This window comes from Triticum aestivum, chromosome 4B (genome assembly GCF_018294505.1).
Source record: "Triticum aestivum cultivar Chinese Spring chromosome 4B, IWGSC CS RefSeq v2.1, whole genome shotgun sequence".
In the NCBI taxonomy this organism is placed as follows: Eukaryota; Viridiplantae; Streptophyta; class Magnoliopsida; order Poales; family Poaceae; genus Triticum; species Triticum aestivum.
This window is the reverse complement of record NC_057804.1, coordinates 612,602,473-612,620,520: the sequence shown is the minus strand read 5'-3', so window position 1 is coordinate 612,620,520 and position 18,048 is coordinate 612,602,473. Positions and strand designations below refer to the sequence as shown.

Here is an 18,048-nt window from a genome sequence, read left to right as displayed (position 1 = left end):
GCCTCGCTCCCCCTGCTACACCTCGTCCTCCTCCCGCAGCAGCTTGGCGAAGCCCTGCCGGAGTTCTGCTGCATCCACCACCACACCGTCGTGCTGCTGGATCATCATCAACCTCTCCTTCCCCCTTGCTGGATCAAGACGGAGGAGACTTCACGCTGACCGTACGTGTGTTGAACGCGGAGGTGCCGTCCGTTCGGCGCTAGGATCTCCGGTGATAGGATCACGACGAGAACGACTACTTCAACCTCGTTCTTTTGAACGCTTCCGCGCGCGATCTACAAAGTGGTGTGTAGATGCAATCTCTCTCCCATGACTCGTTTCTTAGATGAACTCATAGATGGATCTTGGTGAAACCGTAGGAAAAATTTTAATTTTCTGCAACGTTCTCCAACAATTACCCATGCAACGATGTTTGGATAATTGAGCAAGAAACATTTAGCATTGGGCTTCAAATGTTCCTGTTGAAAATCGGAGTACCATAGACATGCTTCGAGATAGCATTGACATGGTCAACAGGTGAAGATCAGACTTTGGAATCAAAAAGGATCCATCAGGAACAACTTATAGAACAAGTTTTACAATTTGCTCATGGAAGAATGACTAACCTTGCCAAAAAGGAAACTATAACAATAGGTCCTCCGGCCAGGGGTGCTAGGCATGACATCACCTTACCGGGTCACATAAAGACCATTGTTATAACTCTTGGAAATATGTTTCAACCATCATCTTTGACCGAGATTCAGATTCGATTGGTGTCATGATACCTCAGACTCAGGATGCCTGAGAAGAAAGGTGCAACACAAATTGACGGAATGACATTGTAAGATTCTCGGGAAATGAACTATGAAGTGATTTCCGTTAACAAGAGTTCATCATTAACCCAAGGAGAGGACAAGGAGGTGGCTGATGAACTCAGCAACAATTCATCAAAATTTCCAAAGGATGGATTTCCACAATTATGTGAACAAGCAGATAACATTTGTCAGATCAAAATGATATATTGATGTATGCTTGAGGAAAACATACACAATTTAACAATGGTTGCACCCGAAATATGGGCTGGGTTGCACGGCCAACATTGGAATGGTGATTCAATACTCAACAGTCTAAGAATGAACGGCCGACCATTAACTTCAAAGCAATAGGGTTGCTAGAAGGGCGGAATCCAAACATCAACGCTCACTTGTTGGTACCCTGGTTGGAATCAACATGAGGACCCAAGAAGAATGGTGATGGTGAGAAGTATCACCATACCAAGAATTCTTAAGTAGTGGTGAAATTCCCACTACATTCTTGACATAAAAGGTGGTAATATTCCAAGGTAAGGAAGAACAATGCTGGGTAGCAAGGAACTCAAGGTATAACACAAAACACGAACAAGTTTGTGTTGGAGGGAAGGTAATAAAGTGGTTGATGATAACACAAATCATCGAGGCAAGGATGGTATTTCTCATCATGAATCCGATTGATATCCTGGAAGAGCTCATAAGGTTGATGATGATCACTACACATTTGTCGAGAGGTTACACGAAGATGTAATCGATCGACGATGACATCAAGTCAAATGAATGATGAAGCGAAAGGTTATTGGAACCCCGGTTAGGACACAAACTCGAAATCAAGTTTGTTGTTCAAGGAGAAATGATATGACGACGAAAATCGACGCAAGCTTAGTTCATCGTTGAAAGTTGTGCTCCGGGAATAAGGACCATGTAGCACAGTTAAAAAAATTAGTATGATGATGATATAGCTGATCAGGCTAGGAATGCCTTAAAGGATTATTAAACTCGTAAGCAACGAAAATTACTTAGAGTTATTGAATCGGAGTGCTGAATCGATTCACTTATCAGTTTTCTCGGTTAACAAACAACCCAGAAGCATGAAGTGACAAAGACAGGGTAAAGGTAGTACTCCATCAAAGGACAGGGTAATGTAGTGCAATGGCATGATATCCTTGAGGTACCAGGGGTAATACTCGACGATAGACCAACATAGAGGTTGGACTGGGGTACTGCTTTGCAGGGAACAAGTGCTTAAACTTGCCCAAGAAATGGGATCAAGGAAGACAAATGGTCGGAACCACGATTGCAAAAGGCCAGATCCCAGATATAAGTTGAACTTATACCAAGGGAATAATTAATTTAAGAGAAGCTTTTAATGATAAGATCTACATCGTGTCCATGGGCATGAACACAAGGTTCAAGGTCGACTCCCACTTCTTCAATGTATAATCTTTCATTCACTTCTCACGTTTGATGAAGCTGTAGTGTTGAAATTTTATCTGGCAAAATACCAGAAGAGTATGACTCGTGAAAACTTTCGAGTTCACACATATTAAGGAAGGCATAGGTTCAACCCATCGGGGCATCGTGGAAACATGTACCACAAGCTTCAATAGTAAATATCACCAGCTCGAAAGCAGAGCATGGTTGGCCACATCAAGGGATAGGATTTACCAATGGCATTATGTATCAGGGAAAGAACTTCCAAAGTGATTGAACCTGAAGGATGTTGTCAGTTAAAATCCAACAAGGATCTGATGGTCCATAACAAAGCTGATGTGAGCACCGACATAATCAAAGGAAGAAACAATGCAAAGGCATTGGATTATAGAAACAACTGACTAATTCAAAGCTCAATTGCAAAGGAATTATGATTTCAAATTCAAGGGATCAGAAGCAACGCTCTGATTAAGGATGGATAAGTTGAACAGACTTAGGGTTACAATCGACGACAATTTGATTGGTCGAGAACAAGCCCATGTACAAAATGACGTCTGGGCCAGAAAGATAATTTAAAAGGATCAACTGATGATTGCATGCATTCGCACTCCTGTTGAATCAATAGGATCAAAATGACGGTGTCTAAGGATACTAACGAATATTGCCAGACATATGGAAAGCATCCATAATGCAAGCAGACAAGTATTGCAGAGCAATAAGCTACTGAGGAATTTTGGAGGATCGAATCGTATTTCAAAGACCATTGTGAAACACATGAACAACTGGGGATGATTGGATACTTGATAAGGGCGAGAAATTATCCGTAGGGGTATTCAGGTGGAAAGGAACTGCAAGGCAGTAGGCACAAAGTATTCTCGGATCAATAGAGAGAATTTCAGGGTATCTTCCAATGACAAGATCAACTGGGAATAAAAGTAAGAACGACAAATGTATGTATTTATCCATAGGGATATTTCGATGGTAGGGAATTGCAAATGCAACGGACACAAATTCTCGGGTTACAGCGGAGAGTATCTTCAGGGTCTTCACGTGCAGCAGTCGATCATCAGTAATAAGGGGCTCTCCGGGTGAAAGTGATAACGAGATCCTAATGTTAGATTTAGCAAAATTCATTTAACCCGAATAGAAGAGAGATCAGAGTCCCAGAGTAAAGGTCGAGAAGTAAAAGATCCTAATACCACCCAATGGTTGCGTGGGCCCGTAAGGCACACAGCCAAGTTAGTAAAAGTTTTGTAGTGATTAGACTCGACTTCGGCCAATGAGTGTGGAAGGGGGATTCCTACAGGCAGTCGGCTCTGATACCAACTTGTGACGCCCCCGATTCAATCGTACACTAATCATGCACGCAAATGTGTACGATCAAGATCAGGGACTCACGGGAAGATATCACAACACAACTCTAAAACATAAGTAAGTCATACAAGCATCATAATACAAGCCAGGGGCCTCGAGGGCTCGAATACAAGTGCTCGATCATAGACGAGTTAGCGGAAGCAACAATATCTGAGTACAGACATAAGTTAAACAAGTTTGCCTTAAGAAGGCTAGCACAAACTAGGATACAGATCGAAAGAGGCGCAGGCCTCCTGCCTGGGATCCTCCTAACTACTCCTGGTCGTCGTCAGCGGGCTGCACGTAGTAGTAGGCACCTCCAGTGTAGTAGGAGTCGTCGTCGAAGGTGGCGTCTGGCTCCTGGGCTCCGGCATGTGGTTGCGACAACCAGGTAGAAAGGAAAGGGGGAAAAGGGGGAGAAAAGCAACCGTGAGTACTCATCCAAAGTACTCGCAAGCAAGGAGCTACACTACATATGCATGGGTATATGTGTAAGGAGGCCATATTAGTGGACTGAACTGCAGAATGCCAGAATAAGAGGGGGATAATTAATCCTGTCGAAGACTACGCTTCTGGCAGCCTCCGTCTTGCAGCATGTAGAAGAGAGTAGAGTGAAGTCCTCCAAGTAGCATCGCATAGCATAATCCTACCCGGCGATCCTCTCCTCGTCGCCCTGTTTGAGAGCGATCACCGGGTTGTATCTGGCACTTGGAAGGGTGTGTTTTATTAAGTATCCAGTTCTAGTTGTCATAAGGTCAAGGTACAACTCTAAGTCGTCCTGTTACCGAAGATCACGGCTATTCGAATAGATTAACTTCCCTGCAGGGGTGCACCACATAACCCAACAAACTCGATCCCATTTGGCCGCACACACTTTCCTGGGTCATGCCCGGCCTCAGAAGATCAACACGTCGCAGCCCCACCTAGGCCTATAAGAGAGGTCAGCACGCCGGTCTAACTCCTATGGCGCAGGGGTCTGGGCCCATCGCCCATTGCACACCTGCACGTTGCGAGGGCAGCCGAAAGCAGAACTAGCCCCCTTAATACAAGAGCAGGCTTACGTTCCAATCCGGCACGCGCCGCTCAGTCGCTGACGTCTAGAAGGCTTCGGTTGATACCATGACGTCGAGTGCCCATATCTTTCCCACGTAGTTGGTTAGTGCGTATAGGCCAGTGGCCAGACTCAGATCAAATACCAAGATCTCGTTAAGCGTGTTAAGTATCCACGAACGCCGACCAGGGCCAGGCCCACCTGTCTCCTAGGAGGTCTCAACCTGCCCTGTCGCTCCGCCACAAAGTAACAGTCGGGGGCCGTCGGGAACCCAGGCCCACCTCTACCGGGATGGAGCCACCTGTCCTTTCAGCCCCCTCATCAGAATCACTTGCGGGTACTCATCGAGCTGACCCGACTTTAGTCACCATCTGTATAGTATGTATGTATGTATATACCCGTGATCACCTCCCGAGTGATCACGGCCCAATAGTATAGCAAGGCAGACTGGCAAGAATGTAGGGCCAATGATGATAAACTAGCATCCTATACTAAGTATTTAGGATTGCAGGTAAGGTATCAACAGATGTAGCAACAATGTCAGGCTATGCATCAGAATAGGATTAACGGAAAGCAGTAACATGCTACACTACTCTAATGCAAGTAGTATAGAGGAGAATAGGCGATATCTGGTGATCAAGGGTGGGGCTTGCCTGGTTGCTCAGACAAGGAGGGGTCGTCGGTGACGTAGTCGACCACAGGGGCATCAACATCGTCACAGGGTCTGCCGGAGAGAAGAGGGGGAAGAAGCAGTAAATACATAGCAAGCAAGTGCATAACAGGACAACAAGCAGAGCTAGACGTGTTCTAACGCGGTATGAGGTGATACCGGTGAGGGGGGAAACATCCGGGAAAGTATCCCCGGTGTTCCGTGTTTTCGGACAGATGAACCGGAGGGGGAAAGTTGCGTGTTCGATATGCTAGGGGTGTGTGGCGGACGAACATGTTGCATATCCGGAATCGTCTCGTTGTTCTGAGCAACTTTCATGTTGAAAATAATTTAATCCAAGTTACAGATTAAAAGATATGATTTTCTAAAGATTTTATTAATTTCAGGAATTTAATTAATTATTTAATTTAATTCAAAAATGGATTTATGACATCAGCATGATGTCATGCTGATGTCAGCAGTCAACAGAGTTGACTGGTCAACCTGACCAGTGGGTCCCACTGGTCAGTGACACATTTTAATTAAACAATTTAGTTATCCTAATTAGTATTCATTAGGGGTGGGCCCCACTGCCATTGACTACTAAATTAACTTATTAACAGATCAGGTTAATTAGGTAACTAATGTGTAATTAGTTTAATTAGTTGGTTAATTTAATTAATCACAATTAAGTAAGTTAATTATTTTTATTATTTTATTTTATTTTTATTTTTTTTAAATACATTCTGGGCGTGGGCCCCATCTGTCATAGGCCCATAGGGGCCTATCGGGTTCGGGCGTGGTTTCGGGCACGACCCAATCAGGCGCACGCCCAGGGGCGTCGTGGCGGAGGAGGCCAGCGAGGTCGGGCGGCCACCGGAGGGGGACGCCGACTGGGGAGCAGCAGGGCGCCACCGACGGCGCGGGCCGGCAGAAGCTGCCCCAGCAGCGACGAGCAGAGGGGGCGGCACGGCAGCACAAGTGCCTGCCGCAGGAACCAGAAGGGGGCGCGGGCGGCAAGGGGACGAGGCCACGGCGGGGCACATGGGCACACGGGGAGGGCGCTAAGGAAAATACGGGGCGCGCGAGAGGAACGGCGAAGGCAGGGGCGCGGGAGCGCTCCGCGAGCGGGCGTAGTGGCCGTGGCGGCGTTCGGTGATCCAGACGGCGCGACGGGACATGACGCGAGGGAGAAGAAGAGGTTGGGGCCTCACCGAGGGAGTGTAGAGGGCGGGGCAGTGGGGGTTGAGGAGGAGGACGGGGACGTCGCGACAAAGAGGAAGCAGGACGGCGGGGTGGCTCCGGCGTCGTGGTCTTCGTCGAGGAGGCGATCCGGGTGGCGCCGGACGAGGGCGAGGCGGCGATGCACGTCGGAGAGGATGGCGAGGCGTCCAGCGAGGAGGCAAGGGCGGCGCCAACGCGGACCAGGTCGGCGACGGCGACGAGCGCAGGGGTAGGGGCGGTGACGGCGTCAGGCGGCGGCGTCCGGGACGTCGCGCGGCGATGGGGTCGGGCCTCTCCCCAATCCAGATGGGATCGAGAGGAGAGGGGGAGGAGTGAAGGAAGGCGAGGCGTCCGGCGATCTTGGGGCGGCGGGCGGCGTTCGACGGGGCCGGGGCAACTGCCCGGATCCAGATCCCATCGGGGGAGAGGGGGGAGAGGCGTGGGGAATCGAGGGGAGGGGAGTGGAGTAGGGTTCGATGTCCCCTGGGGGTTAGTAGGTGAGGTGGGGTAGGCCGGTCCGGCTGGGCCAGCCTGTAGCTAGCTGGGCCATTCGGCCTAGGAAGAGGGGTTCTTTTCTTTTGTCTCTCGTCTTCTTTTTTTTAGTATTGTTTTCTGTTTTCTTTTAACCTTTGTATTTTCTTTCATTATTTCTTTTCTGTTTTAATTCATTTAAAAGTATTTAGGCATTTTATGAAATTGTGTTTACTTTATTATAATTACCCCTGTAATATCCGGCACCCACCGAACATTTTTGTTTCCACTTTTGAAAACTTTTATTGTTGACAGTAATTTGAGTTTGAAATTTGAAGCGGTTTCGAATTAACCCAAGATTAACTACAGTTGCAGAGGTGACGTGGCACCATTAACGTGAGATTACTGTAGCATGATTATCCGAGCGTCACACTCGGCATTGTTTGTGGCATGATTGTTGTCTGGCTGTTGGAACGCGTCTTCCGTGCGCTCAGAGCTCCCGGCAGTAGATGTCCCCGCGCCGCTGTTGATTGTAGTTGAAGGTCCTGTAATAAAAAAACAGGTACGAGCGTAAGATTTTTCTTGAATGACATGTTTATCGTTGGGAGTACATCAACTACATGTGATTTGGCATGACATCATTCACACAGCAAGCCATGAGTCTGCATGTGGACATGCATGGCAAATGTAGTTCTCCAGTCATGGCAGCTACAGTCCAACAAACATGGCAACTACTGTTGCCAATGCATGGCAACCAGCTTCTTTCAGTACCAAAACTTGGATTCTATATCCATGGCAGCTGTAGTCCTACATACATGGCAATTACTGCTGCCAATACATGGAAACCAGTATATTCCAGCATCAAAACTTTGTATTCTAGGCTTGAGCTCACTAGGCAAATGCGATCAATCATTAGTGTTGCACACACTCTTTTAGCAGCTGGCAAATCCCGAAGACAATACATGACTCATTGCACAGATGACTTGTTAGCGTTTTCTGTTTGTTTTTTCCATCACCACCGTTACAAATCTTCTTTTCCTCACATGCTATTCCCACAAAAACAAATGCAGTGATGTTTTTGTGGTTCAAATTTTCTTACCTTGTTGTGTCGCATGTGCCCATCTTGTGTGGTCTGTCATTACAATTTGATGTGCTCTATCTGCAATTGCGTTGTCCTGCAACTGCGAAGCTTGCCATGAGATGTTTGCCGATGTAGTCCCACCGTAACAACATGTAATCATGGTAGTAGTTGGTCACTGCATGGCATATGTAGTTTCTTCAACATGGCACGTGTAGTTGTCCAACCATGCCACACAGGTTTTGTTCACACTTGCCATCCACGGTTTGTTTATACATTACAATCACATTTGATCATACATGGCAACTGCAGTTTGTCTTGGCATGGCAACTATAGTTGTCCAGGGATGGCAACTGCAGTTGTCATCTATGTTCCTTCTGCTAATTCACCGTCTGCAACTTCACTTTTTATGGACTCACCTGTGTATGACGTCGATGGCAGGTACATGGTTGCCGCCTGATGCCACGTGCTACATGAAGGTCCTACATTTTCCCGATATAACTCGTGAGTCTTTTGCCATCCTTTACAAATTTAATTTTCATGTCCACAACCAGTATGTTTCTTTTTCGTATGCGTTACCTTGATTTGCCACATTAGCTAGTTGAAGTTGGTTGCCAGTACATTTGCCAGTGTTAGCGCCCTGTGATTGAACTTGCCATGGTGCCCCCCTAAATGTGTTTTGGTCATAAGAACCTGCGAAAAATGAGATTGTAGGACATAAGTAGAATGTCATTTTCATCGTCGCAAACATGGCAAAATGTTCTTTTCTTGTTATCATGCATCATACCAATGCCTGCGTACTGCTCTAGTAGTTGCAGCAACGACCCTGCAGAAATGAGTTGACTGTACTCTGCTGCATCCCAAGGGGGCGTTTCTGGCCTTTGAGAAACCCAAGGATCAGTTCCATCTTCGTGATTCATTCTTTTCCGATTTTGTTTTTGTCAATGTGTTCTCAATCACTGCATGAACAAGAACGCATCAACAATCTGCAAAAAATGCATTTTTTGCTGTTTGCATGTAGAAGATAACACGGCAATCTTATCACATTTTCTTGCGTAGGCAACCAACACATCATGAAAATAGGACATGCACATCCACTCGCTTTTCTGAAATCTGGGTGCCAGCTATCCTTTCGAATCGATGGCAACAACCACTACAATAGGATGGCAAGCAACAGGTTAACATGGTGGCAGCTAACGACAACGATAGGTGGCAACTGGTGTTAGACAAAAGTGGCAACTATTTTTCCTACCCCTCATATGCCAAATTTCTCCTTTCTCTCCCCTTTTTAAGGGATCCCTATGCATCCTTCATTACCAACTACTTGCACCAAACGAACCGAGAGCCTAAGCTTAACTCTAGCGTAGTACATGGCAGATCTGGTGTATGCTGCTTGGCAAACGCGAACACACACAAAAATGTGTAGTGTTTTGCCCCGATAGACCTGGTGTATGTTGTTCGAGGAGATCCAGTTGTCATCTTCGTTGGTAAATTTGCAATTTCTAAATTCTGGCCAGAAGAAGGATGAGAAACAGTAGGAGATCGGAGACTCACCTGCTTTTAGCTGGTAGTCTCTGGAGGGCGGGGTTGGAGTGGGGGAGGGGGGTGTGGTTAGCGGTGGGAAGGCCCTATGGATCTGCTCTGGTTGCCGTGGCAACCAGAGAAGGACGGCGATGGAGGTACGGGATCGAGGGGTGGAAGACGATGGCGGCAGTTTGGACTGGGGATCGAAAGGAGGCCGGGACGGCTGGGTCGTGCGGGCAGCACGGGCGTCTGGCCCGGACGTGTGGGCGGTTTTGCCACACATCGGACGTGCGGCCTGTGGCTGCGCGCGCCCGGACGCGGTCGTGCGGGCGGGTTCTTCTCCAGGCTGCACGAGGCGTGCGGTACAACCATCCGATACACCGAACGTGTGGCAGTTATCGACGTCTTTTTTTTTTTGAGGAAACAGCCGCGCTAGTAACATTGAAATGACGGGAGGTAATGTTTGTGTTCCCCCCACTTGGACTCAAAAGGCAACGATCCATGGGACTTGTCATAGACATTTTCTATGGCATGCATCACACCGTCGGCGATATATTGACGGCGAAGAGACGGCCGCGCTGTACGTACATCCCAGTTCATTGCACACATGGAGCCTTCCTAGCCTTTTGGTACCATCTAACCCCAAGAGAAGTGTCGCTCACGATGACCATGGGTTGAGGGTGCTAAGCACGTCCACGTAGACGCGCTGATGTATAATGCTAAACGGGTCCACGTAGATGCGCTGCTGTACACAATGCTGAAGAGGGCCACGTAGACGCACTGATGAATAAATACGGCAAGAGCCCTCTCTCTCTCTCTCTCGCTCTAACACAACGCACTGGAGATGAGATAGAGAGAAGGTTACTTCAGAGAAAGAGAAAGAGGAAGATAGAAAGAGAGAGCGAGAGAATGGGGAGGAGGGCGTGCAGTGCGAAGGAAGGGATGAAGAGAGGGGCATGGACGAGCAAGGAGGACGAAACCTTGGCCTCGTACATCAAGGCCCATGGCGAAGGCAGATGGAAGGAAGTCCCCCTCAAAGCTGGTACGTACTAATCCTCGCAACCCACGAATTAACGCTCTATTCTGTTCTAGTCTTCTAGAAAATGGAGTGCTAGTTGAACGTGAGTGAGTGACGCTCGCCAAATTGATTTGCAGGTCTAGGTAGTTGAACGTGAGTGAGTGACGTACGTACTAATCCGTCTGTGATCTTTTGATGAACCGATGCATTTTTATGTCTGCTCATGATCTAGGTAGTTTTTATCAATGTTGCATAGTTTAGTATGAATATGGGGGACGAAATATGAGATACACGGGTGTGAAGGCGCGGATATACAGAGCGCTCGATCCGTGCCCGCGGATGGCCTGGGGCGTATGAGGGACCGGATTTGCCAAGTTCGGATGTAGATGCTCTTAGTTACCTAAGAACGTTTCGATATCAGTCACATTTTTCAGGAACCATCGGATCTTGATCGAACGGCCCACGGCCCAAAACAGATCACACCATTCATCGTCAACCTCTCTATCACTTCTTCCTCGCGCCTCCAACCTACCCCGCCCTCCCCCCAACCTCCTCCACCGTCCTGGCCATCCCTCTAACACCCCCTCCCCCGAATAGCAGGAACCTGGTGAGCCCCGCACCCCTCCCCCGACCCCTCAGTTAAGTTTCTTCCTCACCTTCACTTGGGAGAGTGGCAGCCTCGGCGTGGCCAACTTTTACCGCTGCCACTCCTCACGCCATTCCCACCTTCAGCCTCATGCATAGCAGAAATTGATTGATGCCAAGAAAAAAAAATTCAGACACCTGAGATTTAGCAAAACCACAAAAGAATTCGATTATTTGTGTAGTTTTCAAGAAGAATGGGTAAGCTTATTAGCGTCGTTATTCGTTACATGTGCAGGATAATGATGCATATGAAAACGGATGGATGTCGGTGTCATTACTTTGTTGCAACTCGATCTACTTCCTTTGTTTCTAAATATTTGTGTTTCTAGATATTTCAACAAGTGTCTACATACGAAGCAAAATGAGTGAATCTATACTTTAAAATATGTCTATATACATCATATGTGGTAGTCTATTTGAAATCTCTAAAAAAACAAATATTTATAAACGGAGGGAGTAGTATGGTACATAGATTTCCTCACTGTAATACCTGCTCTTTGCAGGTGTCCTTTCCTACAGAGTTGACCCGTGTCAAACGACGAAGCGATTACAATGAAGGTACACACATAGGGAAGCAGACACCTCCTACTCGATCACTACCTACCGTCCAAATTAATCTCTTAGATGGAGTAGAAAATTAATTCTCTAACAAATGTATCAAAAGGACATGACAACCGTAGCATTTAATTTCTTTTGGATGTTACCTTACCAGATGGGTTGTCACTGAACATGACTTGCACAAAAAGGACAAATGGTGGCCGTTTTCTTCAACATGAAAGCACAGTGATAAGAAATTTGAGGCCGATGACCACTGGTTAGCCGTGAGCCTTTGTCTGTGGGTGTGACCCATGCCGGAGCACGCACACACAAGTGCCCATACACGGTCGAAACCATCCATGCCATGCCAGTGCACGTACAAATTCGAAAGCAAGCCAAAACACACGTGCCATTTTTGCATGTGTGGTCACTGGTCTACAATGTTAAAACCTTGTGTTTTATTTTCATTTTCTCTTTTTGAGAATATATTAATCTTTTCTCTTGCCGCAAACTAAGCACTCTACATGAAGCCGATGGATACCTAACACTGCACGCCTAGTCATGTTCACCAAGCGACAGATCAGGAAGATTATTGCCTGGGGATTGGTGACTTTCTCATGTCTGTCCATGGATGGAACACGCAAATGGTCGATCAGCGGTGGTGCCGAGGGTTGGATCTCCCCGGACTGAGCCTCTTGGAGGTCCCACAGACCGGATCGGCGATCTCTTGCAGTGGCCGTGCTGCGGCCGTGGTACTCTCCTACTCTAAGACGAGCTCCTTAGCCGAAAGGTGCCCCAGCCAGCCAGATGCAGGTAGTGGAGGGTCGTTGGCAACTTCCCCACCGCAGCACCAGGGATCAAGGCCACCGATACGCTCGCAGGAGCGGGCCGTGTGTCAAACTTCTCTAGTTTTAGAGTTTTTTTTTAGCATCAGTACAGACACAAGCGCCTATCATCTTGAGATTTACGAGGCCATAGTAGGCGCCTCGTCGTCGACATGAACGTCTCCTTCCATTGAAAACGCATCGCCAAAAATCCTGAAATAAATCCAGGAATAAAGCGAGCACCGGGATTTGAACCCTGGTGGCTTGGAAATATCACTGTCCACCTAACCATCTCAACCACAGGTTAGTTCACCTCTAGTTATAGAGTTGACGGACGAAATCCACGCTTATCAATTTGTCGAGGGACCAAAAATAGACTTTTCTCATTAGTAAAAGCTCAACCTTCTCTCAGCATCTGGTGGGAAGGAACCTTGGCATGCCTCTGAGGCTCTGAGCACCCGCAACTTCCGGGGAGTCGACTGGCAGCATGTCCCTCTTCTAATAGTAAATGTTCGTGTTTCCCCCCACCTAGACATACAAATGCAACGATTCTTAGGACTTGTCACAGAAATATGACATCAATCAAACCTGCCGGCGAAGAAACGGCCGCGCTGCGCATCCCGATTCATTGCACACATGGAGCTTTCCTTGCCTTTTGGTCCATCCACCTCTAGAGAGAAGTGTCGATCACGATAACCATGGCTGAGGGTGCTAAGCAGGTCCACGTAGACGCGCTATTGTACAATGCTAAACAGGTCCACGTAGCCGCGCTGCTGTACAATGCTGAACGGGGCCACGTAGACGCGCTGATGTATATAAATACGGCAACAATCCTGCCGCCCACAGATGAGATGACATAGAGAGAGGTTGCCTCAGAAGAAAGAGGAAGATAGAAAGAGAGAGAGAGAGAGAGAGAGAGAGAGAATGGGGATGAGGACGTGCAGCGCGAAGGAAGGGGTGAAGAGAGGGGCATGGACGAGCAAGGAGGACCAAACCTTGGCCTCCTACATCAAGGCCCATGGCGAAGGCAGATGGAAGGAAGTCCCCCTCAAAGCCGGTACGTACCAATCGATCGCAATCCCTAGTAAAGTTATGTTGTTCTAGACAATCCGGAGCTACCTCCTAAACGTGAGTGAGTCACGCGCACCAAATTGATTTGCAGGTCTGCGGCGGTGCGGCAAGAGCTGCCGGCTGCGGTGGCTCAACTACCTCCGGCCGAGCATCAAGCGGGGCAACATCTCCGACGACGACGAGGAGCTCATCGTCAGGCTCCACCGCCTCCTCGGCAACAGGTGGTCCCTCATCGCGGGCAGGCTGCCCGGCCGAACAGACAACGAAATCAAGAACTACTGGAACAGCACCCTTGGCCGGAAGGCGCTCCCGGCGCGACTGGACACCACCAGGACGGTCGCCACACCCTGCCCCTCCGCCAGCTCCGGCTCCTCCACCGGGGCGTCGACAGCATGGCTTTCCTCTAACTGCGGGGATGGTACAAGTGCCAAGGCTGCGGGGCTGCTGTCGTCGGCCTCGGTGTGGGTGCCCAAGCCCGTGAGGTGCACAGGCGGTCTCTTCCTCAGCCGGGATGCGCCGCCCCCGCCGGTCATGGAGACGCGGGCCGTGGGAGGAGACGCAGATGAGTGCAGCGGCAGCAGCTTGGTGGCATCGTCGGGCGGTGGCGACTGGATGGACGACGTAAGAGCCTTAGCGTCGTTTCTCGAGTCCGACGAGGACTGGGACTGGGTCAAGTCCCTGCAGATGGCGTATTAACGCTCACAATCTTTTTCAGCACAGCACATGCACGTTTATCACTACGTACGAATAGGGATTTGTATTGTATGTGCAAATGTACGATACAGCTCCTTGTACGTACGTTGCCTTCGGGCTGAGAGCACTTGACTAATGAGAGTAGCTACCTGTGACTTCTGATCATACTCACACTCTCTCGAGCTGTTTAGATGGATGGTGTCTGAGTGGGTGTGTTCAACCGAATAAGTGTATGTGTGCCTACACGAGCATCCACATTTTGTATTGTATTTCTAAATAAGAATCTAATTATACTTCAACGTGGCTCTAATTTTTCTTCTTCGAAAAGGAGGATATCTGCCAACCTCCTTTTTTTTGATAAAGATATCTGCCGACCTCTGCATCGAGAAGTGGATGGATCTAGATGACAATAAATGCCTAAGAATTGGATGGACGTCGTCGGTGTCGTTGGAGACGTACTTTGTTGCAACGCTATGATTTCCTCACTATATAGGTGTATGTTTTCTGCACAGTTGACTCGTGTCAAATGCAGTTGCAAACCCACGTTCAAGCAGTGTGGTCACTTGACCACACAACATTTTGGTGAAACTCTTAAGTGCAAGTAAAAATTATGCAGAAGATGGAAGAAAATTTGTAAATACACATGTATTTGACATCGCAAGTTTAAATTGACATCACATACGTGAACTTCTGGCACGGCCACTGGTCAAATGGCAAGGGAAACAATGCTTTCTTTTACGATTACAAAGAAGACACCACAACAAACATCTCCCACTCTACCAACAATCCAAGAGGTGGCTCCTCGTGAAAAGCATTCACAAGAAAATGGCCTACCCGCGGTGGTTTGATGGCAGTGTGTTGTGTTCATGATGATAGTAATGCCATGACTATCGTTGACCCCACTGGCGACATAGCCACTGGGAGTTGTTATCCTTTTGTTGAGGCGTCGTCGAAAAAGCTACGGGCCTCTTCAACCTCAACTAATAAATACCCCGTGAATTTCACTGGATGTGCCCTCTTCCTTTTTGTTTCTAATCTAACCCCGCCACATCAGTTCGCAAGAGTCTGCCTGTAGATGTAGCTTTACTCTCTCTGTATTAATGTAATTGCTTTCCGAGCGAAAGCCCTAGACCCAGCTTTGTTGGATCGGGAACGGCAACCGCAACAAAACATATATGTGAAACGAACACATAGATACTCTCTTCGATCCAAATTAATTGTGGCAACTTTAGTTTATTACTAAAATTGTACTAAGACTGGGACAATTAATATGAATCGGAGGGAGTACATTGGTTTGATAGATCGATGTTTGGTAAAGTCCTAAAAAATTTCTTCTAGGGTTATTTTGTACACCTTCAGTTCCAAAATAAGTGATGTGGTTTTAATTTAAATTTAAGCTAAAAGCACGAGACACATTTTGGAACTAAGGGAGTAGCATTTTTTCTTTGTGGGTGAAGAGAGTAGCATTTGAAGACCGTTCCGTCCAAACATTTAATGAGTCTCTGTCTGTTTCTTTGCGGGGGTAATTTGTACCTAGAGTAACAAAGAAAACAATGATTTGACAAATGCGTCAAAAGGTACAGCCTCGAGGACATGACAACTATAGCATTTAATTTCTTTTGGATGATACATTTAATTTCTTTTGGGTGTTACCATACCAAACGGGTTGTGAATGAATACGACTGGTTAGCATTTAATTTCATTTGGATGTTACAATACCAAATGATGGCCGTTTTCTTCAACATGCACAGCACAGTGATAAGAAATTTGAAGTAGATGGCCACTGGCTAGCCGTGAGCGAGCATGTGTGCGTGTGACCCATACTGGAGCACGTATACACAAGTTAGTGCCCATACGCGGTCATGCCAGTGCATGCATGCATGCACAAAGTGAAAAGCAAACCAAAACACATGTGCCATTTTCGCATGTGGCCACTGGCCAGTCGACATATACATATGGCAGCTAGGTAGGTAGGCCTGTATATCACTAGTAGAAAAACACCTAATAGTCTCGGTTCGTAAGGGCCTTTAGTCCCGGTTCATGAACCGGGACTAATGGGCCGTTACTAATACCTCCACCCATTAGTCCCGGTTCAAACACGAACCGGGACCAATGTGCCTCCACGTGGCCCTGTGCGCCGAGCCCAGTCAGGGGTCCTTTGGTCCCGGTTGGTGGCACCAACCGGGACCAAAAAGCATCCACGTGTCAGCATTCCATTGGTTGGGGTTTTTGTTATTTTTTTGAAAGGAGGGGAGGGGGGATTGGGGGTTTTGGGGGGTTAATTTACGTGTTTCATATATTGTGTTAGCTAGCTAATTAATAGAGAGAAGTGTCCTCTCTTATGTCCGTGCTTGGTCGACTCTACGTACTGTATATACATAAGTGATCGAGAGAACCTTTCAGTACAGAAGTTCATGCATACCGAGAGAAGTGATCGATCGACCTCTCTCCTTCTCCGAGAGATTGGTCGAACAACAAGTATCTGACGCTACTGGCTACATACATGCATGTACAATATGTATAAGATCTCTTATAATTACAATCCCCTAGCAATTGAAATCAATTTCCACATGGTATTCTCCGGCTTTATTGATGACGTGGTCAAGAAAGAATCCCGCCAATTCCTCTTGAATTGCTTTCATGCGATCTAGTTCTAAGAGTTCATTCCGCATATGCCACGTCTAATTTGAAGAAGGGGGTTAATTAATACATATATATGAATGAAACTCAACAGAAATGATGGTGTAATAAAATGAAATTGTGAATATTATTGCTTACGTACTTCATATTGTCTTTGAGAGTAGCCCCGCTTGTTTTTCAATGTCGCGTTGTGGATGAACTCGCACACGTAGTATCCACAGAAATCATTCTCTTCTTCCTGCCACAAGCACTTTACGAGAAATAAAGGTCAATCAAACTGATAATGAAGCATTATAAATGGCATTGATGAAAGTATAGCTATAGAATCAACGGGAGATGCGCGCAACTAGCTAGCTATTAGTACTTACTTTCGGGTATGTATATCGTGGCTCCTTCGGCAGTCCCGGAGCTTCTGCGGTGAACTGTTTCCAAACCCTGCAAGACAAAGAAAATAATTATTATTACTTGAGATATCAGGAAATGAACAAAAAGTTGCCGATATGGTGCGATAATGATCGATTGAACTTACTTGCTGAGCATTTCAGTCATGTCCGCATAGGATTTGGGATCTTTCCGTCTCAAGTCTAAGACGGTTACTAGTCCACACTCAAGCTTAATCTCCAGAAGAATATAGTGGTACCTGCGCATGCATGCATAACTCATCAATTACATTACTATAACCTCGCTCGAGTAATAAGGGAAACCGAATATGCACACGACAGTAACACTCACTTGCCGTTGTAAGGAAAGAGTATGGTACCTTTGTTTTGATTTTTTATCAATGATTGTAGCACGTTGTCCTCAGCCTCTCTGATGTCCTTTTTAACCAGAAATTCATCTATGATATTTGTGTTAATGAACCCAATATCATAAATTTCTTGTTTTTTGCACTCGACGATCTTCAATCTGCATAATATATTGAGGATAATTAATTATAAATACATGAAATGAAAGAGCCGAGCTATATATAGAGACTTAATGATAGAAATAGTACTTACAGACAGTAGCAAAAGACCATTAGTTTATCGAGGGCCTTTTGATTGAAGAA

At 46.9% G+C, this 18,048-nt stretch overlaps 1 protein-coding gene across 1 annotated transcript; it reads left to right on the top strand.

The window, feature by feature from the left end:
* Positions 1 to 11,585: 11,585 nt before the first annotated feature.
* On the top strand, positions 11,586 to 14,670 carry LOC780678 (anthocyanin regulatory C1 protein). The gene is made up of 2 exons (XM_044511089.1): positions 11,586 to 13,653; positions 13,759 to 14,670. The coding sequence occupies exons 1-2, from the start codon at positions 13,521 to 13,523 to the stop codon at positions 14,361 to 14,363; spliced, it is 738 nt and encodes a 245-aa protein (XP_044367024.1). The 5' UTR covers positions 11,586 to 13,520; the 3' UTR covers positions 14,364 to 14,670.
* Positions 14,671 to 18,048: the final 3,378 nt, after the last annotated feature.

Excerpts from the sequence above, each read along its gene's own strand:
- LOC780678 (XM_044511089.1), top strand. The coding sequence starts at position 13,521 with ATGGGGATGAGGACGTGCAGCGCGAAGGAAGGGGTGAAGAGAGGGGCA. Across the intron at positions 13,654-13,758 it reads GGAAGTCCCCCTCAAAGCCG|GTCTGCGGCGGTGCGGCAAG; the intron begins GTACGTACCAAT and ends ATTGATTTGCAG.